Source organism: Chamaea fasciata, unplaced genomic scaffold (assembly GCF_029207755.1).
Source record: "Chamaea fasciata isolate MVZ Bird 193981 ecotype frontalis unplaced genomic scaffold, bChaFas1.0.hap1 SCAF_22, whole genome shotgun sequence".
Lineage (NCBI taxonomy): Eukaryota > Metazoa > Chordata > Aves > Passeriformes > Sylviidae > Chamaea > Chamaea fasciata.
In genome coordinates this window covers 216629-241318 of record NW_027094107.1, presented here as the reverse complement: position 1 = coordinate 241318, position 24690 = coordinate 216629, and the positions used below count along the sequence as shown (strand labels likewise).

Sequence of the window (24690 nt, the reverse complement as noted above, 5' to 3'; positions counted from 1 at the left end):
CAGGGCTGGCATTGCTCTGGGGTGCCAAGGGCAGCTTTGACACGACCTTGCCCTGGGTTGGATCTTCCCATCTTCTGGTTGTCTCCACTCCAAGGAGTCCCTGGGCTGATGGTGGAGGTTTGGCTGTAGTAGCACAGCTGAGCCTGCCTTAATCCCAGTTTTTAGACTGGCTAAAGTTGTTCTCACTTATCTGTGGTCCTGTTGAGCTGTGTTACACAACATGAACAAGCCAACCCTTGAGTTTGCTCTTTAAGCTCTGCAGAATGGCAGAGAGAACTCTCTGGCTGTGCCAGGGCCTGTCTCCCCTGACCCTCACGGAATGGCCAGAGCCACACCACCAGTAGCTGACCCCACGCAGATCTCCCATGTAAGGGAGTGCAGTGCTGGGGCAGGGGTGGGACAGTGAGGTGCTGGGTGTGATTTGCCCTTGTGTGACATCTCCAGGGATGTCCCCGTGCCTGAGCTGCTGGTGCTGTGGCAGGGACAGGCACTGAGCAGCACTGCTCTGCGCAGGAGGACGGGGCTGTGACTGTCCCAGGAAGGGACTGGGACAATGCCAGTCCCTGGGACAGTGCTGGGAGCGCTGCAGGTGGAGCGGGGCTGCCCTCCAGAGGGCCGGGCGTGGCGGGTTACAGCCTGTCCCTGTGCTTGCAGCGCAGCCATGTGATGCCGGAGGAGCGCGGTGGCGATGATATGGAATGTGGGCAGCTGCCTTCGGACACGCTCCGACAGGTGACGGTCCAGCGCCACCCCCTCTACGGATTCGGCTTTGTGGCTGGCAGCGAGAGGCCGGTGGTGGTGCGGTCGGTGGCAGCAGGTAGGGAGGGTCTGGGGGTGGTCCTGGACACCTGCGGCGTGCCAGGAACACACAGCGGCGCTTCCCCCTGCTGGGACACCCCTCCCTGGGCTCCTGTTGTCCTCTCCTGTCCCCTCTGGTGGGCCTGCAGGGTGTTCTTCACAGCCACATAGGTGGGCAAACGCTTTGGGGATGCTTGGGACCCTCCTGCTTCCCCTCCACCCCGCAGCTCCGGGATGCCTGGGTTGGGCCTGACCCTCTCTCCTGGCAGGCGGCCCCTCTGAGGATAAACTCCTGCCAGGAGACCAGATCTTGGCCATCAACGATGAGGATGTGAGTGAAGCCCCCAGAGAGAGATTCATCGAGCTTGTCAGGTGAGGACAACACTTGTCCCTCATCGCCTCTGGGGAGGGGCTCATGGCAGGCTGATGTGCCCACACCAAAGCCTTGGGGTGTCAGTGCACATCCACGTCACCAGTGATCACTGCTGGGTGGGGAATTCTCAGCCTGAGCAGGGGGAGTGCCTTGGAGCAAGTGCCACAGCCCTTCCCAGCTGGCCCAGAAGTGGGAAAGTGTCCGCAGCCACGTTGTCAGGCACCCCAAGGAGCCCACAAAGGTCCCGGCCACCACTGCGCTGGGAAGGGTGGGGTGTGCTCTCAGCTGCACATGTTGAGGTCCATCACCACAAGGTCCCATCCATGTTCATTTCTCCTTTCTGTCACAGGAAGGCGGAGGACTTCATCATCCTCACGGTCCTGCACGCCCACCAGGTGAGACTGGCAGGGCCATGGCCAGCTCCAGGGGAGCCAGAACAGGGCTGAAAAGCCCTTTTGGAGACCAAGGCGGGGTCCCTGCAGACCCTGGGACACCACTCAGGCAGCTCAACTGATTCCTTGGACCCATGTCCCACCACCCCAAGGCTCTTCTGAGGGCTGCCAGAGCCCTTTGGTGTCTTTGGACATGCAGCCATGTCCCTGTCCTTGTCACCAGGAGGGAGGGAGGAATAATATTCCCAAAGGTTTGCTGAGGACATCATGTGTGTCTGATGGAGTAACCCATCGTGCCAGAGGTGGCAGGGAGGGGTCGCTGCTGGCTCGGGAGCCCCTGGGGAGCTGGGAGGGCCGGGCTGCAGGAGGGCCGGAGCTGCTGCTGCTGCCGCCAGAGGCAACGTTTGTGCTTCACCGGGTCTTTGATGTTGGGGAAGAAGTGTGAGAGCTCCCCTGTGCTCCCCTCCTCTCCAGGAAGGAGATGCCCCCACCCAGCGCTGCTCTGTCAGCAGCGGGGGCGTGTGCCACACTCCAAAAAAGCTTTTTTCCTCCCGGCCCGGGATGGCCGCCAGCCAGGGCAGGCGGCTCAGCTGGTGCTGGCGCCATCAGACACTCACAGCTCTGTGGCACGACTGTCCCTGTGCTGGAGGATGTGCAGGCACTGCCAGCAGAATATCCTGAAGGGATGCCCGGGGTCCTGCCATCTCCCTGGGGCTGCAAACCCACGTCCAAAGAGTTCATCTCTCTCATCCAACTGGTGCCAGTGCCTCCAAGCAAGACCTGGCTGACATCTGCTGGAGCTCAGCCTGCACAAGGGGTGCCAGGCACAGGTGCTCACTGGGTGCAGCCTCCCTGCCACACTGCTGCTGCTGGTGTGACTTCAGGGGCTGCTGCTCATCGTTCTGGCCCTGCCTGCAGTGCTGTGTAACCACAGCCAAGGGGGTTTGCTTTCCACCCTCCCCGTTTCATGGTTTGCTGCCCACTCCCCGTCATCACGCTGCCTCCAGATGGGTTTCCTCTGGGCCCCGTGTCTGCCTTTCCCCACACCTTGGCTCCGAGGGCAGGCAGAGGCAGGTGATTTACCCAGTGCTCTCTTTCCAGTCTCCCAAATCTGCTTTCATCAGCGCAGCCAAGAAGGCGAAGCTAAGGTCCAACCCGGCCAAAGTCCGATTTTCAGAGCAGGTGACAGTCGGCGAGACAGACCCAGTAAGTGCTGCCCTGCCTTCCCCTGTGCTTCAGCCCCTCGAGGTGTCCCCAGGGCTGTGAGGTGTGAGGTGGCTGGGGCCACAGGGCTCCTCTTCCCGGATCTGGGCTCTGCAGGTGAGAGCAGCTGTCTGGCCTGGGGAGCCCCACAGGACAGAAGCCTTTGGGCACAGTCAGTGTGTTGGGTGACTTTCTGTGGCTCCCTCTGAAGGAGCCCCAAAAACTGGCGTTATAAACCTGGTCTCAACTGAGTCCCCCTAAGCACCCAGGAGAGGCATCCAGGCAATGCCAATGCCCGCCCTAAGGAAGATCTGTGACTTCCAGCCTGATCCCAAAGGCTTTGGAGTGCCTGTTTGTGGGGCAGGGTGACCAGGGCACTGCTGAATGGCTGTGCAAGCTGAAGAGTTCCAGCCCAGTGCTTTTATCTCTTAATCACTGAAAGGTTTTATTAACAACAAAACAAAACTGAAAAAAAAAAAAACCCCACAACAAAACAACCCTGTAAAGTGCTTCTAGCATGTTCTATTTTTGAGCAAAATCAATTAGGTAATTATCTGATTGAAATGCTTCTCACCAAATAAAATCAACCTTCTCCCAACTTCCTGCAGAGGAGATGTGCAGGGTTGAGGGGGGATAGGCTTGGGGTAAGGGCCAGGAAAGGGGGATCAGCTCTGAGCCGCCCCAGCCATGCCTCCCCTCTGGGACACCAGCTGGGGAGCGGGACAGGCTGCCAGGCGTGGGCCCTGGGATGTGCTGGACAGAGTGAGATGCTCTGTTCCCACTGCAGCTGCTGGGAGCTGAATCTGTCAGGCAGCTCTGAATTGCCTCAGCTCTGTGCTTCTGGATGGCTCAACAGAACGCTGGGTTTTCAGGGGAAATGTGCCTCTTAGCGCAAAGAGCAGCAGAGGATGCCACGAGCGCTCCATCACTGACACTCTCTCCCTCCCCACCCTCCCTCCGTCTCTCCGTGCCCCCCACCCTCCTCTCCTCCCCCTTTGCCGGCCTCACATGCCAGGACATGTTGAAGAAAGAAGCTCTTCTGCTTATTCCCAATGTGCTGAAGGTTTTCCTGGAGAACGGGCAGATCAAATCCTTCACGTTCGATGGCCGAACCACTGTGAAGGTGAGCCCCTCCTATCCCCCCCTGGCACCACGACACTGCTCTCCTCCCACCTGCCCAATCCATTTTTCCTCTCCTGCTTCCCATGCACGAACACCCCAGCAGTGCTGGGCTGGCTGTGAGCTGCTCTGGCGTGATGGATGGCCCGTCTGCCTCCCCAGGCAGCACGTTCTGCAGCTGGCAGGGATGGGCGTTTGCTGGCTCTCTGCCTCTCCTCACTTCTCTCCTTGCTCTGAGCCTGCCCTCCAGCCAGGGTGGGTGCTCGTGCCAGGGGCCAGCTCCCTCAGCACCGCCACGGTGTTACCCCAGCTGCTGGGGCTCTGCCTGCTGGTCCCCTCCCATTGCAAGGTGGAGATTCTCTCCCCTCTGCATCCTGTGGACCCTCTGAGCCTCATCCTGGCACAGCCCTGGTTGCCAGAGAGGAGTGGGCTCTCAGTGAAGTCCCAGCTCCCCCTCAGGAAGGAGCCAGTGCCTCCCACCCAAGGCTGTCTGTGGCATTTGCAGGACGTGATGGTGACGTTGCAGGACCGCCTGTCGCTGAGACACATCGAGCACTTTGCCCTGGTCCTGGAGTATTCCAGCCCAGAGCAGAGCCACCGCTTCCTGCTGCTCCAGGACAAGCAGCCGCTGGCCCACGTAAGCTGCTGGGTGTGGGAGGGTGTTGGGATGGCCCAGGTGAGGGGCTGGGCACAGAGAGCCTCTTCTTCCCTCAGTGTGGGGCTTGGCTGGGATTGTGTTGTGGGGTGGCACAGCCTCTGCTTGCCTCTGGCGTGGTCCTGCAGGCTCAGAGGTGAAAAGGGTGGCCAAAGAGGGAGACAGTCAGGGTTTTACCCATCCCACAGCACCGTGGAGCTGCTCTGAGCTCCAGCCTGGGCAGCTGCAGACAGCACTCATGAGCATCCTTGGCTGGGAGAGCCAATAAGCTGGTGCTGCACAGAACCAGGGATAAAATAAAATGGGGATCATGGAGCACACGTTAGCCTGAGTGGCACAAACCCTACATCACCAGGCAAAGCTGCCACACACCAAGGAAATCAAATATCACACCAGAGGAGAGGAGAGGGCATCTCGTGCCCTGCAGCCAAAGGTTCCTAGGCTCACTGCTCCCCTCTGCTCCTGCCACAGGTTGTGCAAAGAACACACTACCATGGCATGAGATGTCTCTTCCGTGTGAGCTTCTTCCCCAAGGACCCCGTGGAGCTGCTGCGCCGGGACCCTGCAGCTTTCGAGTACCTGTACATCCAGGTAGGGCCTGGGGGCTGCTGGTGCCGAGGCTGTGCCCTGTGGTGGCAGCCCTCAGGGGGCCGTGGCCTGTCCCCGTGGCTGTCTGAGGACACCTCTCCTCCCTCCCACAGAGCCGCAACGATGTGATCAGAGAGCGCTTCGGCACGGACCCCAAGCCGGAGATGCTGCTGGGGCTGGCTGCCCTCCACATCTACATCACTGTCTCAGCCACCCGCCCCAGCCAGAAGGTCTCCCTCAAGAACGTGGAGTGAGTCCTCCTCCCTGTCCCCAGGCGTCCACACAGCCCTCCTTTGGTGTCCCTTCCCCATGTCCCTGTCACAGCCACGTTTTGGGGTGCAGAGCATGAGATGCTCTGAGAGCCACCCCTGAGCTGGGCGGTGGCTCAGGGGCTTGGCAGCAGTGACAGCCAGCCCCTGGTCCCACCACGGGGCTGTGTAAGACCCCCTCACACTGACATCCACCTGCGTGCAGCAGCCAGGGCTGGGAACATTTGCTGTGAGCCCAGGATCATTTCCATGGGAACCCGGGCTGACTTTCTGCCTGCATCCAAGGCAAGGAGATGTGGCTGTGGAATCTCAGCCTGTCACCAAGCTGTGCAGCACTGGCTCAGCCCTCCTGTGGCTCCTGGGGGACCTAAACCCATACCCAGCACATCTGTGCAGGCTGGCCTTGCCCAGTCAGTGCAGGGAGGAAGGAGGGGAGGGGTCACCCCCAGAGGACCCCAAAAGAGGTTTGGGAATTTGCCCTGCATCCCCTAAGCTTACATGAAGGTGAGTGGGAGCTGGGGTCTGCTGCAGAGCGTGGCACTGCTGTTCCCCAGCCTGATACTGGTAGCTGTGTCACCCTTGGGGACCCGAGCTGGGGGCTGCTGCTGTTCCTGTGGCACCAAGGACGTGCTGGTGTGGCTCCAGCTCCCTCTGACGGCAACAGGATGCTCTGGGACAGTTTTCTGTCCCTCTCTGCCCGCTGGCAGTGTCTCCGACCTGGCAGCTTATGCAGGTTTCCCTCCCCACAGGAAGGAGTGGGGCCTGGAGCCCTTCCTGCCCCCCTCGCTCCTGCAGCTCATCAAAGAGAAGAGCCTCCGAAAATCCCTCTCGCAGCAGCTCAAAGCCCACCAGCACCAGCCTGGCGGCACCAAGGTGAGCCCAGCCCACCCAGCCCTTATTCAGTGCTGGTGGGGTGGCAGCCTGCCCTCCAGCCTGGCCTGTTGTCCCCAGCTTCTTGGGGACTCTTGTTATTAAATCCCCTGGGATGGGAGATAAATCCCAGCCAGCCAGGTAGACACTCTCTCTCTGCATGCACTTTCAAGAGCTGATCTGGATTGCAGGGAGTGCAGCGAGGATCAGGGCTGAGATCAGCGGAAGCTTGGCTGAAGTGGCACACATCAGTTCATTGTTATCTCTGCTTCTGGCCTTGCAGAGCTCTGGGGGCAGCTGGCCTTGGTCCCTGCGGCCTTCACAGCTCCCCAGGGAGGGAGGGAGGGTTGTACATCTTGGGGGGATTACACATCAAGCACTGGGGCTCCTTCCTGGCTGTGCCTGTGCTCTGAATTGCCTCCCAACAGCTTCCCAGGAGGCAGGGGAGTGGGGACCCTCCTCCCCCACAGCTCAGACTCGCTGCCAGCACAGCCCATGCCTGACAACTTGTTGTGCACCCCAACTCGAGAGCCCCCAAGTCTGCCCCAGCCTCCTGCATCCCCTCCCCCTCATGTGCTCATGGTGATCACCTGTGTGGTGTGTTTTGTCAGGTCTCCACAGCCCAGGCAAAGCTGCAGTACCTGAGGATCCTGAATGAGCTGCCCACCTTTGCTGGGGTTCTCTTCAACACGGTGGGACTGGTACGGTAATTCAGGCTGGGCTGGGACGTGCCTGCTCCTGGCTGTGTGCGGGAGGGAGCCAGGGGACATGTGGCCTCACAGAAATCACTTCCCTCAGTCTCCTGCCCTGCCCTGCTGAGCTCCAAGCCCACCCAGAGAAGCCTTTGGCGCCTCTGCTGTCAGTGGGTGAGATTTTCAGGTCTGCAGGGTCAGGATCTGTTCCTGCCAGACTGTGGGGCAGCAAGATGACCTCCTCAGTGAGGCTGGAGTAGTTTCAGGCATGTGTTTGTGCCCTGGCACATCCTGCCACCCATCCTGGAGGAGGGTAACTCCTGGCCAAGTCACTGTGTTCCCTGCTTGCCCACACAGCCCTGGCTGGGCTGTCACAGGTGCTCCAGCCTGATCACTGCCACAGCCATCCTTCATCTCCACTGCTCACCCAAAGCCCCTCAGCAGGAGGAAAGCCTTCCACAAAGGCTCCCCACTGCCTGGCTCACCCCTTCATTCCCCTCACCCCACCTCCCACCCAGAGGTCCCCATGTTGTTGTCCCCTCTCTGCCATCCTTCCCTTTACCCCCACCCCTGGTTTCAGCACTTCCCTGGTTCCCCCTACTTTGCCTACTGGGCCCCATCTCTGGCAGCCTTTGGTCTGCTCTGCCCCTCACCTCTCAGCTCAAAGGGCTGCCTGCAGGAAATCAGCTGGTGCCATGGCAGAGCAGTCAGAGCCTGCTCTGACACTGCCTGAGTAGACAGGCAGTCTTCTGACTCTGACACCAAAGCAATGCCTCTGAGCCAGCCTGTCTATTGAACTGTGTTGAAGTGGTGAAAAGTGTTCCCTTATTATCTTCTGCAATGGTCTGCCCAGCTCCTCTTCCCCTCCACACTTGGCTTGAAGCATCCTTTTAGACCAGAGCAAGAAACATTGTGATTTCCAGTCAAGGCTTTGGTCTTTCTTCTCTTCTGAAATACATTCACTCCCTCCTTTGCTTCCTTCTCTCAGAGGCAGTGTCAGATCAGACAGATTTGTAACACACTTACTTCAGTGTAGTGATAGCAGTGAGCCTGAATATTTCATGTGGACAGTCAGTTCAGAGCTTTACTTTTAAATAGCCTTGGCATCCTGCACACCCCTCCCAGCTCTGCGAAGGGGCTCAGGGGGGCAAGTTGATGGCACCAGCCTTACCTACAGCTCTGTAAGAGCCATCCTGAACCTGCCCAAGCTGCCAGCATTGAGGCTTGGCTCCATGGAGAGAGCCATGTGCAGCCTGTGCCACCCTGGGGTCTGGGCCTGTTATTTCTGGGTCTGAGAGATTTTAGCCTGCTAGCAGCTGCTAACTTTTTCCCCAAGGAAAAATTCCTCAAGAAAGTTTCTTCTCAAAACAATCTTGGCAAACAGCTCTCCTTTCTCAGAACAGTCTTTCTCCAGGTGGTGGTTTGCTGTTTCTCTAGTTTAACCCATGGGATTAGAGAGGTGTCATTCCTATTCACCCCAATCATGTTAAGTCTGTATCAGAACATCTTATAAAAGGTAGTGAGAATTAGACAAATAAAGCTTTTTCTATGCTCCTTGCCTTCTGAAATATTTAGTGTCTTTCATCTTTCGTGTCCTACAGTGACACTGGGGTGTGTTTGTTGACCCCTGTCTGTCTGACTGTCTCTCCCCATGTCCCTGTGCCCCCAGGACGAGAAGCAGCCAGCCACCACCCTGCTGGTGGGACCCCGGCACGGCATCAGCCACGTCATTGACCTGAAGACCAACCTCACCACGGTGCTGTCAGAGTTCAGCAAGGTCAGCAAGATCCAGCTGTTCAGGGAGAACCAGGGGGTGGCCCGGGTGGAGACGAGCATCCTGGATGCCAAGGTAAGCACGGGTGGGGGCAGGGAGGCGTGGAGAGGAGGTTGGGGGTTTGGGGCCAGCCTTTGAGGGGATTCACATCACAGCTGTGTGCTGGACAGTCTGCTTGGGGATTCCTAGAGACTCCAAAACCCCTTTCACACAGGGGTTTGCAGCATCTCCCCTGCTGGTCTGACTCCTTGTGCTGTACAGGCAGGGATTGCTGCTGAGGGTCACAGGGCAGGCATGGCCATGACCCATGGTGGCCTCCTGGCCATGACCCAAACACCTACCTAATGGCCAAGCAGGGTCCATATGAGGGTGACACAGGCCGGGCAGGTAAGGACCCTTTGGAGGCAGGACAGCACCTCACCCCTGTGCAGGGCTGGAGAGAAGTGCATGGCTGGCCATACCTGTGCTGGGTGCACCTAATGGAAGGGACTGGGAGGTTTCATGTGTTAGTAGCACTTGTGGAACTTGTCAAGTCAGGCAGGATTGTTGAATAAAGTGGAAATTATGAGAAGGAGGTGTCAGACTGAGTGTGAGCACAGATGACTGTGTCCCCCTGGCCCAGTAGCCACCCCCTGGGTATCTTGTCATTTTCCTCCTCTTCAGCCCCCAGAGCACCCTTTGGCACACCCTCCTGAGCCCTGTGTGTTATCATCCCCCATCTCCTGCTGGTTGTTGTGTAGTGCAGTGCTGGTTCTGATAGTCAATCCCCTCCTCACCCTCATGGGTCCCAAACCCCCCAGGAAAAGTGTCAGCAGTACAGTAAAATCTTTATTTATTTATTTGGTGCCCAGTGCAGCAGCCACAAGATCCTAAGGAGGTCTTCCCTTGGCCTTTGCTAAGGTTTTTACCAAGCTGGGACATGTCTCTGACAGACGCAAAGGCAGACAGCTGTGTGTGTCTCCAGGGCATCCTCAGTGTCACTGCCTCCCTGCACCCAGCTCTCCCTGCCCCTTGGGGAAGGACAGCTGAGAGGCAGAGATCTCACAGATAAAAGCCAGGCCTCCTCTTCTCCTCCCCTCCCACTTCGAATTCAACAGGACAGAGTTAGAATTGCGTTTGGAGTTAATTAATCAGGAGCAGTACTTGGCAGAGACAGCGGGGCCAGGACTCTATGGGGCAGGGAGGTGCTGAGCTGCTTTGCCAGCTGTCTCTGTGTTCATCTCCTGCAAGGTCCCAAAGCCTCAGCCCTCCCTACAGTCCTTTCTTTGCACTGTGTCAGTCGGAGTCTCACAGATGTAATCATGGTGGATTTGTTTAGGATTCTCCTGCTGCCTCCTGTCCTGGTGGATTTTAGCACTTTCTCCCACCTGGCTCATTAATTCCTCCAAGTCTGTTTTCCTGCTGCGGCTGTGCCTGGTCCAGCAGCTCCGCTAACCTGCAGTAACACCCCAGCAGCCTCTGCCAGAGCTGTGTTAATCCTCATCCCCTCTGCTTCAGCTCTCCCCTCCACAGCCTTATCCACAAAGCCCTTTTTTTGCATTCCTAATTCAGTGGGTATTTGGTCAACTGTAACATTTTTAACATTCCCTCTCCTGCATCCCACCGAGGTCAGTTGTTGTGCAGTGAAAGCCTTGGCGTCCTGCTGTGCCTGTCCTAACCCTTCAAAGCCCTCAGGCCTCCCCTGCTGCAGCCTGGGCAGGTGGAACCCTCCTTGCCCAGCCCCTCCAGCTGCCTGGGCTGTGCAGGAATCCATCCATTTACTCCTTAGAGAGCAGGAATAACCAGGGGATATTGCCTGCACCACGAGTAACCCTGCTGGTTCCTCCTGCTGCCCACGCCCCTGGGATCTGTGTGTATAAAATCACGATATTAATGCATTAATAATCGGCTGGTCATGACCCTGTTACTGCTCGTGGCTCACTGTGAGTGCTCTGAGCATGGCTGTCCCCATTGTCACCTAGCTCCATGGCACTGGCACTGAGCTCTTGGGGTGCTGCTGGCCTCTCCCTGGTGTGGAAGAGAGCACTGTTCCCCCCAGCACAGACTGGCCACAGGAGGGACAGATGCTCTGGAGGCTTAGGTGCTGCTGGCATCCATCTGCTCTGAATTAGGTGGCAATTCCCACACAGCTTGTCCACAGATCCCGCAGCGCTGCTCTCCCCAGCCATTCCCCGCTGCAAAAATCCACTCTGTATCTCCACCAGCCCTTTGCTGCTGCAGGAGCAGACTTTCTCCTGTGACCCTGCCATCCAGCCCCACAAAGGCTGGAGAAAAGCCAGCTCACTGGAGGAAGCCAGCTCACATACTTGCTGCGAGCACATCTGCATGCACGATGGCTTTATCTCCGTGAGAAATTCCAGGCAGCTGCCTCTGGCCACCAAAAGCCCCTCTTGCCTGCCTGGAGTGGAGCAAGCACCCCATTTATGGATCTCAGCAGGCTCAACAGCACCGTGCCAGGGCAGAGGCTGCTGTTATCTGTCTTCATTTAGCCATTATCCGAAGGGCTGAGTTTTAAAGCCAGAATGTCTGCTCCAAAATGAGGCATATGCTAATCCTACGCAGGACAGCGATGGATGAGGCAGGCTAAGAAAAGCAGGCAAAAAGATCATTACCTCACAGCGCTAATCTGCTCCCTGCAATTAGTCTATTGCACTGAACGTGCCACTGGCTAAAGCCCTGGGTTGCAAATCAATCAGTTTCTGCTGTGAATTGCAAACCATTAGAGGGCTCAAAGTAGTGTCCTGACTGCTCTGGGGACCTGTCAAATCCATGTCACCCCTGGAGCCTGTCAGAGCTCCACGGATTGCAGTGTGGGAGGGGATGTCCCCCTGGGCTATTTCCCCGATGCCTGGCACTGCTGCTGCTGCTGGGGCAGCTCCCAGCCTGAATCTGTAGGAGGTGCTCGCTGAGTTACTGTGGAAACACAGATGGTCAATGATGGTTTAGGGTTTTGTGCAGAAAGACCGTCTTGAATTCCTAAGTGTAGTTAAAATGATGGGTTAAAAAAAAAGGGTCAGGTCATGGAGCAGCCTTCAGCTGGGAGGTGTGAACACCCTGACCAAACCAGCCAGCACAGTCTAGACATCCTTATCTGCTGCTGAGCTGCAACCACAGCCCAGACTCACCTGCCAGGAAGGAGCTGGGGGAGATTTTCAGGTAACAAACAGGCTTGAGGACATCATAAACCATTTGCATTTATTTCGAGTGGAAAAGAAATACTGTTTGTCTTATGAATTATTCACTAGGTAGTTAATTGGTTTGTTTTGGAGCTTTTCCATCCTGGGCTTCAATTTCTGTTTAAAACAGCCCATTTGGGATACAGACCCAGGGCTGGTACCTCTGCTTTGCCTTCTTTAGCTTTTTGCCACTGCGGCAAGAGGGGGGCAAATGCTGAACCCCTCAGAGAGGATCTGCACAACCTCGGGATGGAAGAACAAAAACCTCCAGGCTTCTGCTGCTGGTTGCAAGGATTTTTGTTCCCTGCAAGGTCTGTGAGAGCTGCAGGGAGGACAGGAGCAGGTTTTGTTTCAACAGCCATGGAGGGACTGAGCAGTTTTGCTTGGGAATGCTGAGGAAGTTGCCAGCCTGAGGCTGGGGACAGGACCACACGTCCCCAGCTGCACTGCAGTGGTGCCAGTGGTCATTTTGCAGGTTCCAGAGCTCATTCTCACCTGACAAAGCCTCCTTTCTGCTGGGGCTGTTGCTTCTCCATTCTTCCTCCTCGTGTTTGGGCACTGATTCTGGAGCTCATGTATTTGCTGGGGCAGGGAGATGGCACAAGGTGATCTTTATGCATTAAGTGCATCTTGCCAGGTTAGGGGGCTCTGCAAGTCCCAGGGGCTTCCCCCTCCTGCTGGGAGCAGCATTTGAGAGTGGCCAATGCTTCTGAGCCAGCTCGGAATCGAGCGTGTATCTCCCTTCCTCCCCGGTGCAGCACTGCAAAGTCCTCCTCTACCTCCCAGTATCCCAGGAAGGACAATGTCAGCATCTCCTGCCTGGCACCTGGACAAGCCTGGCAGCCTGGATGGGGCACAGGGAGGTGACTGCTCACCCAGGCTCTAAGGGTCTGTTCTTACTGAAATGCCTTTTCCAAAGGAGCATTTCTCCTTCCTGATGTACACAGCTGCACACCGCTGGCCCTTTTGTCGTTAACAGTCTTGACACTGGGACAGAGGCTGCTGAAGCACTCTAAATGTCAATGAGAGAAGAACACCTGGGGGACAGCGGGATCACCTGAGCCTGGACAAGCCTGTGCAGCTCAACAGAGGAGCTGTCCCGGGCTGTGCCCTGTCCCTGTGCTGGGCTCTGGGGCAGGAGCCTGCAGCTCTGGCTGCTGGCCACGTGCGATTCTATCAAAGGCGCCGGGATAATTGACTTCGGTCTCCCAGCAGGGCCTGCAGCCAGCCGGCGCTTAAGCCGAGATCAAGACTTGAGAGAGGAAAACAAAGGGGAAATTAACTCAGAAAGGTCCCTGGCTGCTGCTGCTGCTGTGCCTGGAATCTGGGTCCTGCTTTTGGTGTCCCAGGCTGTGCTCCCAGCCTGCCGTGGAAACAAGAACACTGGGGTTCAGCACAGCTGGGGTTCAGCTCTCTCCTCTCCCCGTGGAAGGAGCCGAGGAGCTCCTTCCTCCCAGAGGTGATGGGATGTGACCCCTCGGAGCCCCTTCCTCCCAGAGGTGGTGGGATGTGACCCCTCGGAGCCCCTTCCTCCCAGAGGTGATGGGATGTGACCCCTCGGAGCCCCTTCCTCCCAGAGGTGATGGGATGTGACCCCTCGGAGCCCCTTCCTCCCAGAGGTGGTGGGATGTGACCCCTCGGAGCCAGCCCCGAGCCTGGCTGTGCCCCCCCCGAGCTGATCGGGGCAGGGATGTGCTGCGGTGCTGAGGCCGGTCCCGACGTGTGTTTGCCAAACTCCAGCCTCAAAACAGTGGGCAGCCCCATCAGAGTCACCAGGGCAGGGAGGCTGACATTCCTCTCAGCTCTGACCGAAGCCCCTGAGATTCCTCCTGCAGGAAGAGCGAGGCTTTGGAGCGAGGATGGGCCCGCAGCTCTGGCTCCTTACACCGAATTAACCTTAATTTGCATTAAACCGTTCCGAAACGCTGGCATCCCGTGAGAGAGAGGGAGGGTCTCGGATTTCCTTTGCCTCCGTACCTGGGTGGGAGGGGCAGGCACAGATCCCTGCTTGCAGTGGGATGGGGAGCAAGGGAACGGGATGTGAAGCAAAGGAATAGGATGTGAAGCTAAGGAATGGGATGCAAAACTAAGGACTTCCCAGCTCCAGCACCACCCAGAGTACTGCCTGCAGGCAACCAGGACAGAAGCCAGCCAAAAACACGAGAGGCAGACAACGTGTGCAGAGAATGAGTTTCCAAGCCTGCAAAGCCAAATTTGATTTGTTCATTAAAAATAAAAAAATAAAAAATGAAAAAAAAAAAAAAAAGGAAAAAGAGAAAAAGAAGCCCCAAACCCAACCAAAAAGTGCAGCCCTCTAAGGAAGGAGGGACCTGCAGGTCTAACCAAGGCAGGGCCCTTATTGATCAAGCACTAGGAAATAGTGGTCCTAGTCACAAGCAGCCTGATATTGATAGAGCTGAGTTAATAATGCTTAAGGGGAGAGAAGGAAAGGTCAGTGTAGAAGTGAAAAATTGACTGCTGCCTCGTTAGGCCTAGGTGCCTGTATTATTAAATAAAAACTTGGCAGTGCACCTCAAGTAAACCAAGGAACATACATTATGTAAATTCATCTCCCATCTTTCTGCTGCACTGCATTAAAGGAAGCAGGGTAAGACCCAAAGTACATGATAAAGGGGGGAGATTAAAAGAAAATGCGTATAATCTTAGAGGTTATAATATGAATAGATGGGGTCATAAATTAATTTCAGTATGAGGACTGTTAAAATCACCTAGCATAACCCTGGCCAGAAAATTTCCTACAGACCTTTGAGTGAGAAAATACCCTCCACAAGGACACTGAGATCTTATTTAAAAGCAGGGAATAATAGAAAAATCACTTTATCATTAATAAGCTAATGCAAAAGTTATTTCTTCTATCTGGTATAAATGTATTTTGTTTTACTTTACAGAGAGACTGGATGCCAACCAGAAAACTTTGAATAAAAAGGTGTCCTTTCCTCATGAGGCCTAGAAAATCTAGGAAACCATTATGCATGAAAGATCAAACCATCAATAATTTCAGGCTGTTATTACACATTTAGATGTAGGAAGAGCGTCCTTGTGAAAATTTGCTTCTTTACATGTTGGCACATTACAGGTCAGAGATGAACCTTTGCCTGGGCATCCCACTGGGAATCTGATGTTTGACCAGTTTTTAGAGCAGTAGGATTATCCCAGTTAAGTTTGCTTCTGTGTAAAACTTGGGAGTTTTCACCCTAAAGGTGCTGCTGTCCTGACAAAACACAGACAGGCTACTGAGGAGCTGCAGCAGCAAGAATGTGCCTGTGAGAATGAGGAAGAGGATGGGCTGGTGGGCATGAGACAGGCCAGAGGTGCATGGTAGGAGGACAGCCAGGGGTTATCCAGGCTGATAACTCGTTCCCCACCAGTGAGCAACATCATCTCCTGATCAGCAGCTGGGAAAGAGGGTTCTGCACCTTCTGCCAGGGCAGGGAGCAGGGCTCAGAAGAACAGCACAGCTTTTGCCCCTGCTGCATCCCTCCCTGCCTTCCAGCTGCTCGCAGGAGTCTTTGCCCCACTGGGTTTAGGAAACTTAGAAAGATTCATGCTCTTCCAGGTTGCTGCCTTTCTGTCAGATTTGGTTGAGATTGAGCAGCGAATTGAAAAAAACTGCAGGGAGTTATACAGGGATAAAATAAAGGGATGCAAAATAAACCCCAGCCCCATGGGCACCAGGCCAGTCCTGACTTCAGGCTCGAGCCCTGACTGCCTCTTGCTGGAGGTTTCTGAGGGAAAGGAGGTGAATCCCAGATGCCATGGGTGTCACAAGGAAACCCAAAGCACAGACTGCAGTTCTTCAGAGTTGTTCTTATTTAGAGCAGCTCCCCTCACAGCTGCCCTGAAATTGCCATCCAAAACCCTCAGCACCATGAGCTGGAAATGTTTCGTGCACCTGTTCCCAAAGTCAATATTTGCTCAGCTTGCCCATGCCTGGCTGTCTCCTCAGCACCTCGTTAGCCTTGCCCACATGGAACAGGGTGAGCAAGGCTGCCAGTGCCTAAAAATAACACCTCCATTCACTGCCACCCCGATCCCTCCTCTCCGTGGGATCATTTCCCAACGGAACAGGGCTGCTGCAATCATGTTGCCTCTTTGCCTCTTGCCCCCATGAATCACTTTCAGTTCTGCTGGCCGCTTTCAGGGGGATGTGGCAGCAGGGTGGACATCTCAAAGGCAGCTGTGCTGTTGCAATCTCAGCAAAACTACCTAGTGGAGTGGAAGAGAGAGGCTCAGTCTTGTAGCCCCTTGCAGGAAAGGCTCAGATCCTGTGCCAGAACTCTGTTGGTGAGCAGCAGAGAAGCCACTGAGGCCAAGGGAGATGCACAGACTGACTGCAGCAGCTTTGCTCACAGCCAGTGTTTTTGTAAACAGCTCATAATCCATGAGCAGGACACAGACCCATGGCACTGTGGGCTCCCAGGCCATGGGGAGATCACACATTAACAAGAAAATACCAATTTTGGATGGCTCCAAGCTGCACCTGAAGTGATTTAATCTCTAATAACAATATTTAAACACTTGGCAAGTGAAGAACTCTCACGCAGCTTCCCTGTCAGTATATCAGAGTAATCTTTTCTAAGCTGTAATGTTAATCAGGTTTAAGATTCCTCCTTTTCAGAGCAGAGTGCCACAGTTAACCCCAGCATGCCATGCATTTATTGCTGGAAGCCATTCTGGAGGCTGGACTTGCTTGCAGACCTGGTAGGGAGCTCACAGCACCCTGGTGCTTCATCTGTAGTTGAGAAACATCAGTCAGGGCTGTTGTGTCTCAGCCCTGTTGCCCTTCAGGAGGACTGATCCAGGAGCTGCCTCCTGCCAGCAAGAACCTACAGTCCCATCTCTGGATGGGTGCGAGCATCCTGAGGCAGAGGTTGCTGGGCAAAGATGGAAATGGGATCTCAGAGATGCTGGTCTTCACTAGGGCACTGGGGCTGCCCTGGGGGCTGCATGGTGAGCACTGACAGGGAGGCAGTGAATGTTCACAACCCTGTGCCACTCTGCCTTGGTGGGATTCACTCATGGTGGAAACTATCCCCTGGTTTTCCTTTTGGAAGGGGATTCTCTGCCCAGCTTGGCCTCTTGGTTGAATCTCCCAGCAGTGGGTGTTTGTCAGCCACTGCCTCCCTCCCACTGGGATTTGCTCCCTCCCTTGCTGCTGACACTCCAAACCCTGCAGAACAAAGCAGGGAAAATGCACAAATATGTCCTCATTCAACAGATGGCTTGAAAAACCCAGGAGGGCTCAGCCCTGCATAGAAGCCACTTGTTTTAAGGATGCTTCATACACAGAGCACATGGTTTCCTTTCATCACTTATGTCAAGACTGGAGCTGGGCTGAGAGGTGTCACCCCCTCACCACTGCATGCCTGCCTCCTTTGAGCTATGTTGAGAATCTCTTCACTCCTCTCCCTCTGGTTCGATACTTTCCTTTTGATCTGTGTCATCTCAGGTTTATTTTCCAAGATTCAGGAAGAGCCCTGTCAAGCAGGGCCAGAGCCTCTCAGCAGGGGAGGTTCACTTATCAGGCTACTTCTCTTCCACATCAAATTATTTCTTTTTCCTTTCTCTTCCTGCACAGCAGCCAAAGAGGGACCTTCTTTACCCTGGCCCTGGGAGAAATCTGCCCCTGCCAGGGACTGGCATGGCTTGGGGATCACATGCAGCTCTGTCCAGGGCTGATGGCTTCACACCCAAGTTTGTTGCACTTTATGGTCCAGAGCATGACACTCTGGCCTAAGGTGGGCCTTCCTTTGCCAGAATTGGCTTGGTGGCTTACAGCAGCAAATATTAAGCAGAGCACAAAACTGGCCAGTGGGTACCAAGAACCTCTTGTGGTTATAAAACAAGAAAACCAAAATAGCTTTAATGCTTTTCACACTGTGTAGGCTTCAGTGTTTTTTAAAACAGCCTTGGTGTTCCCTGAATGTGCTGAAGGAGTTCTTCTGAGTCCTGGAGGGCTCTCAGTGTGCAAGAGGCTGAGCATGGCAGGACAGGCAGCCTGAGACAGCAGCAGTTCAGCATCCCCCAGCCAGCTCAGATATCCCCTGTACCTGGGCACAAAGGTCCTTTGGGTAGAGGTGCTTTGTGCAAGGGGTAGGTGAGGGCAGGAGCTGCCTTTGCCATAACTCTTGAAGGAACTTTTTTTTGTCGGTTTTTTCCATCTCATGGGTCTGTCTTGAGCAGTGCTGGGGGCTCAGAGGGCACATGGGCCTCTCAAGTGAGCTGTGCTGACACAGGCTGCTCTGCCTAGCCTGACCCCAGCAGTGCACAGGACCTCATGTGTGGGTAAGATTCCCACCCCACCAGCTTCCCTGGGCTAGCTAACCTTCTCCTTGGGACAATCTGGGAACTGGGAGTTGCACTGTCTGCTGCTAGATTGTGCTGTGAGGTTATATGTGTCACACAGATCATGTCTGAGTTTGATTTCTCTTTAAAGCAAAGATCTATTTTAGCATGCAAATAAATGCTCTCCTAAAAGGGAAGGCGCCATCTGCTCCCAAGCACAAATTTAATTTTCCAAAGGGTTAGGTTTAAATAAGATCCACAGTCTCAGAGTGGTGGCTGGGGGAACCTGTAATGGGGTTTGGCCCCTTCGGCATCTTGCTGGGAGCAGGTGTTTTAATTTATGGGAGGGAGAAGCAGTGCCTGCAGTCAAAGAGGGGTTCTGGCAGCTGCAGACTCCACAAACTCCCTGTGCTTGAACAGGTGGGCACAGGGCACTGACATGGAGACAAAGGTTCAGAAGGACATTGTTGTGGGTCCCTCATCCTTGGGGGAGTCAGCAAGCAGGAATCACAGCTGCAGCCAGTCAGTGCACAGCCATTTGTTGGGTGAGTTGGAACAAGGCTGGTCCCCTGGCTGGTTTTTCATGCTGGGAGCACCAGTTCCACCAGTGCAGGGCCCAGCACAGCCCCTGTGCAGCTCTGGTCACCATCAGCTGAGCCAGTGGCCCTCATGCTCTTTACCTCTCTTGCCTTCCAGCCGCTGGTGTTGCTAATGGAGTGGCCTGAGGCCACCAACTTTGCCTGCCTCATCTCAGGCTACTGCCGTCTCCTGGTGGACTCCAAGAAGATGATCCTGTCCAGGGCCCCCAGCCAGCCTCCCCCACCTCAGATTATCAAGGCAGGTACGTTTCAGCCTCTGCTTTCTGTGCCAGCCCCTTCCCCAGCCTCCCTCCCTCCCCTCCCTCCCTCAGTGCTCTGCAGGATTAGGAAGGTGAAGGCTTTCTCTGGCACCTCCCCTCTGCTCCCATCCTCCTGGAGAACCAGCAGACTCCCTCCTTAACCAGAGGGCAAGGAGCAGGGAGACAGGTCCTCATTTTGGATCAGCCAAAATGATCTGTGCTATCAGCTCAGGCCCTAAACCCTCCCCATGAGTTGTGGCAGCTCCTGGAGCAGCTCCAGGAGGAGCTGTTTGAGAAGACCTGTAAAGCTGCCAGCCACAAGCTGGGCCCTCACAGAGCAGCCTGTGCCCTGCTGCAGGGGTGCAGCACACATCCCCTGGCTGGCACCCTGCTCTGGAGACCCAGCTGAGTGTGAGAGCTCAGGGGGCTGATTCCTGCTGCCCCTGGGCACTGCTGCCTCCAGCCTGGGGGGCTGAGCCTCACGGGCAGAGCATGGCTGCTCTGCTGATTTCCCAAATCAGGAAGGAAACTTTGCTGTCCCAGCTTTTCAGGGAGCAGAAGGTTGGTCTGGACACAGCAGGAGCTTCTGTCCCAATGCTGTCCCTTGAGGATGGATTGCAGGTGTGAGCCACCCTCCGAAAAGAGCAATGAGTGATTTCAAACAAGAGCCAACCATGAACTACATGCTGCTGTTCCGTGCATGCAGGTGTTCACATCCAATGTATTTTGTACAGGAAAATATAAAATACGGGTTCAGTGGCTGGAGATGGGCAAAATACCAACCCAGATACCTCTGGAAGGTCACTCCCAGTTCTCCCAAGTGACACTGCAGCTCCAGAGAGCTGTGACAAGTCCTCAGTTTAGCTGCCAGTGTCAAAACTCCCTTCTCAAGATGGGCCTGGCTTAGGGAGGTGGGAGGAGTGCAGAGAGCTCACAGGGTCCTTGGGATGGCACCTGAACGTGGATTTGGCACATGTGGGAGGACACACTCACAAGAGGGATCAGGAAAGCATCTGCAGCAACCTCAGTGAATCCAGAAAAGGCCTGGCAGGTGATTTTGGTGTAAGTATAAGCACTTTCCATTTCTCCCCAGTGCCTCTGACTGACAGCTGTCACTGTGCTCTGCCCTGGTTGCCCTGTGGAAATGTATTTAATCACATTTTGCTGTGAGCAGAGGGTGTTTGCAGCTGAACTGGTTTCAGTGTCATCAGAGTGGTCCTTCCCTGGCTTCCCTGACATGGGCTACAGGGACACATGGGGCACGTGGCTGTGGGGAGTCAGAGAAGTGGAGAGCATCCCATACCAAGGAGGCTGGCAGCACCCACAGTTCCCGGCCTCTCAGGGGATGTCTCAGCACATGCAGATGGTGCTTTTCCACACTCCAGCTACTGTGATGATAACCAGAATTTTTTCCTGAGATTTTGCTTCAGGGCCATGGTCTAAACCTCTGCCAAAAAGGGTTGTAGATCTTGCCCTGTTCTTGATAGTCTCAAGAAACCAGTGTGAGTCTGCAGGGGTGGGACTGAGTGTGAGAGTCACAGTGTGGGTAGGACAGTGATGGATCTGTGCCAGCCCTTCTCTGGATGGCCTGGTCTGTCCTCCTGGGTGCAGTGAAAACCTCTGTGGCCAGTGGAGTGGAGCAGTTTCCCTGCAGACCCAGTGCACTCAGTCACTCAGACACCCTTCAGAAGGAGTGAATTTAGAGTGAATTGGGGAGACAGTCTGCTCATAGCTCTGGTCTCCACAGGGCTGCAGGCTGAGCTGTCAGAGCTGGGCAGATCACAGGGAGCAGCGGCTGCTGATCATTAGCACATCCTTGCAGGAGAAAGCCCCACTGGGATGAATTAAGTTAGCCCAGACTTCCCAGGCTGCAGGCAGACTGTGCCAGAATCTTAAATGTAAAATCAAACCTTGGCCCATGCTTTTACCTAGTAGAGGAGCACATCCATCTTCCCTGAGGCCCATTAGAGCCTCCTGCTGAACAGCAGACATTTTTAGAAATGCACACGCTGTCCGAATGTTGTCAGCTAGATCCAGCTCTCTGCATTTCCCTGCGGAGCCATGTGCCAGAGCCTTGCCCTCCCTTGTGCCACGCTGGAGCTACACAGGTGATTCACCTCCCTGTCCCTTCTTCTCCCCACCCTCGCCATCAGCCATCATCAGCCAAGCAGCTCTGTGCCCTTAGTTGCTCTCTCAGCTCCTTGTCAGGAAGTTTTCTCCTTCCTGAGCATGCAGCAGTCAGATTTGGGATTTTTAGGGGTTTGGCCCCATTCAGCAGCAGGTCTTGGCTTGGCATGGGCAGCCAGCAAGGCTCTGCCTCAGCCTTTGCCCCCCTGCTACAGCCCACACGTCCCCCTTGTGCTCCCTCACACAGCTGTCACTCCTGAGCGCAGCCATGGCCAGGCAGGAAAGAGATTTTGTTTTTATTGGGATTTTAGCATTGCAGGTGATGAACAGTATAATACAAACATGTGTTTGGGGAGACAAATTGTCCAATTTGTTGAGTTAATGAATTTAATTAGGATTTATTTGATTTAATTTATCCTTGGTAGGACAGAACCTGCATCCCCTGGCAGCGGCTCTCGACACAGCTGCACAATCCAACCTGCAATGCAGACACATGCCCCTCCTCAGGGAGGGACCACTGGCCAGAAATTCAAGCAGTATTTCAGCCACTTTCCCTGCACAAGGGAACAAGGGGAGGCTGTCACTGGGAGATGCTTAACAGCTACAGCAACGGGCTCTGTGATAGCCAGCCTGATCCAATAGCTGTAATTATAGAAATAACACACAGATCATGGGCAGCGAGGGACAAGGGGCTGGGGCAGTGTCTGTCACTTGAACACAGCCAAGCTACAGGGGATGTCTCCCCAAAAGGCCATATTACTCCACTTTTAGTAGTCTCCTGATGGACATTGCTTGGTGTGGCCAACATTACCCAAAAATGGCAACAATTCCTTCTTGCCATATAACGTGTGAGCTGTAACAGGCTGAGGCTGGAGGTCCTTGGAGCAGCTAGGCTGTTCCTGCTGCTCTCTGGATACTGCTGGTGGACCAGGGATGCAGCACCCGCATCCATGTCTCAGTGTCAGCTGTGCTGGCCAGCCCTCCTCTGGCTCTGCCCAGCTCTGCCCCCAGCAGAGGGATCAAGCTCAGGGGCCTGTAGTGGGACCAGGACTGTTCCATGTCTTCGTCAAGGACACAGTGGATTGAGAGCACCCTCAGCAGATATTTGCAGATGATTACCAAGCTGAGTCATTCAGTTGAAATGCCTGAGGGACAGAGTGACATCCAGAGGGATCTGGACAAGCTCAGGCAGTGGCCCATGGGAATCCCATGAGGTTTAACGAAGCCAAGTACAGGTGCAGCACCTGGGGCAGGGCAACCTCCAGTATCAATCCAGGATGGGGGATGAACAGATGGAGAGTAGCCCTGCTGAGAAGGACTTGGGGATGCTGGGGGAGGAGAGGCTGGACAGGACCCACTGTGTGCACTCACAGCCCAGAAAGCCAAGTGTGTCCTGGGCTGCAGCAAAAGCCCTGTGGGCAGCAGGGGAGGGAGGGGATTCTGCCCCTCTGCTCCACTCTGCTCAGACCCCACCTGCAGTGCTGCCTCCAGCTCTGGGGTTTTCCTGGACCTGTTGGAGTGAATCCAGAGGAGGCCATGAAGATGATCAGAGGGCTGGAGCACCTCTTCTAGGTGAGAGAGTTGGAGGTTTTAGTCTTGAGAAGATTAGGCTCCAGGGAGGCTTTTTAAAAAGGCTTGTAGCTATAGGACAAGGGGTGGTGGTTTTAAATTGAAAGAGAGTAGATTCATATTAGATACAAGGAGGAAGGGTTTTATGATGAGGGTGGTGAGGTGTAGGCACAGGTTCCCACTCCTGGAAACATTCAAGGTTTCCTTGAACGTTGGACATGACTCTGAGCAACCTGATCTAGTTGAAGGTGGACCAGATGTCCTTTAAATATCCCTTCCAACTCCTTCTGTGGTGCAGGGCATTTCTTCTACCCTCGTTGCTAGCAGACAGGTTTTCCAAAGGACCAGCCAGGTGGCCTGACTGTGCTGCAGGGAAGGTGGGTGTCCCCCTGCAGTGCAGTGTGCTGAGGGCAGGAGGGCAGAGAGCACCCAGATGCCTCTCCAGGGTGAGCAGGAGTTTCCCCACGCTGTTTCCCCTTCATCCGGGTGCTGCTGCTAACATGCCTGTTGTGGTTTTGGTTTAGATTACATCAACGCACACAACTTCCACCGGCCTGCCACGGCAGGGCACATGGGAAAGAAGGAGAATGGGCTGGTGGGTGGCTCTGCCACTGTCACCGGAGCAGCCGGGCCTTCTGCCACCAGGGCTTCGGACTCAGAGCTCATCCGCTTCTGCTACCTGCACATGCGAGAGCAGAGGAAGGAGAGAGAGAGCGGGACGGATATCAATGAAAACCTGATTTTTTTTGAGGAAACTCGTCCCAGGACCAAATCTGACCCCACTTCCAAAAGCTCTGGCCAAGGCTACAACGGGGCAGCCAAGGAGTACGACCCGGATGGCCTCGAGCAGGACAGGCAGGCGAGCAGGGCCAGGGCACACACCATCGACACCCACCTGCGCAGCGACGCCTCCCACCTGTACTGCGAGTCCTGCCAAGCCAAGATCAAGGGCAGGCTGGCCCCGGGCACGGGGGGCAAACCTGGCAGCACCCGTGACAACATGGTGGACTTGATGTCGCTCCCCCCTCCCGGGAACGACGAGGAAGAAGACGAGACAACGTCCCTGCTCCCCGCCATCGCTGCTCCCCCTCCTGGATTCCGAGACAACAGCTCCGATGAGGATGATCCCAAGCGCCGGGCAGCTGCCCAGAGCCAGGAGCAGGGCAGGCACCTCTGTGGCATCCTCTACGACGAGATCCCGGTCACTCTGATTGACAACGTGCAGCCACGGACGGTCCGAGACCACGCCCAAGAGCTGGATGATGCCCTGGTGTCCACCCTGCAGGCGCTGGAAGCCCTGGCTGCTTCAGAGGATTGTCCACATCCCCCGCCACAGCAGACAGCAGGTATTTTAGTGGCTGTGACTCCCTTTTCTCCCTATAGCCTTTCTTTCCTACTGTACGTCCTTCCCTTTAGTCTCCTCCCATCCTATAAGTGACTGTGAAGCAGCTTCTAGTAAAAACTAAGTTGTGGCAGCAGGCTGTAGCAGGAGCAGCCAGGTTGCTGCTCAGAAGATTTCTAAGAAGCTGAGGTGGGACTCCTCTCCCTGACCATGGCTGAAGGAGTCTCTTGGTTATCCCATATCTGCCATAATGCTGGGGCGAGTCTCTAACAAACCAGTGCTGTGAGCATGAGTTCCTCCCCACTGTGACCCCACTCAGCTGGGACCACCGGTCTTTGCAGGTTCCCAACACAGGTTTTGCAGTGTGTGAGCCCTTCACAAGGCAAACCTGCTGCCAGATGGGTGACTCTAGGACCAGCCTGCTGGCAGCACAGTCCTTTGTCCCTCTTCCCACCTTGGTTGCCCTACTCACTATGGCAGAGTACCTGTTGCCCAATTTTCCTTCTTGTGCCAGATACATCCCTATAGCTCTGCTACCACCAACAATGGAAGGCTTCACAGGATCTTTTCCTGGGCCAGAAGCTCTTGCTGAATTGAGC

At 55.2% G+C, this 24690-nt stretch overlaps 1 protein-coding gene across 3 annotated transcripts in view; it reads left to right on the top strand.

Moving 5' to 3' along the window:
- Window positions 1-801: 801 nt before the first annotated feature.
- FRMPD3 (FERM and PDZ domain containing 3) overlaps window positions 802-24690 on the top strand; it is a 30106-nt gene continuing 6217 nt past the window's right edge. Inside the window, exons 1-12 of one of the 3 annotated variants that reach the window (XM_066202543.1) lie at window positions 802-817; window positions 1521-1566; window positions 2665-2769; window positions 3782-3889; window positions 4391-4522; window positions 5012-5131; window positions 5242-5378; window positions 6147-6270; window positions 6879-6968; window positions 8629-8808; window positions 18912-19056; window positions 23274-24095. In XM_066202543.1, the coding sequence (XP_066058640.1) occupies window positions 3785-3889; window positions 4391-4522; window positions 5012-5131; window positions 5242-5378; window positions 6147-6270; window positions 6879-6968; window positions 8629-8808; window positions 18912-19056; window positions 23274-24095 (1855 nt within the window). In that variant the 5' untranslated portion in view covers window positions 802-817; window positions 1521-1566; window positions 2665-2769; window positions 3782-3784. Of the gene's footprint in view, window positions 818-1069; window positions 1171-1520; window positions 1567-2664; window positions 2770-3040; window positions 3890-4390; window positions 4523-5011; window positions 5132-5241; window positions 5379-6146; window positions 6271-6878; window positions 6969-8628; window positions 8809-18911; window positions 19057-23273; window positions 24096-24690 lie in introns of those variants that run through there. The other 2 variants (XM_066202542.1, XM_066202541.1) reach the window with 2 other exon arrangements.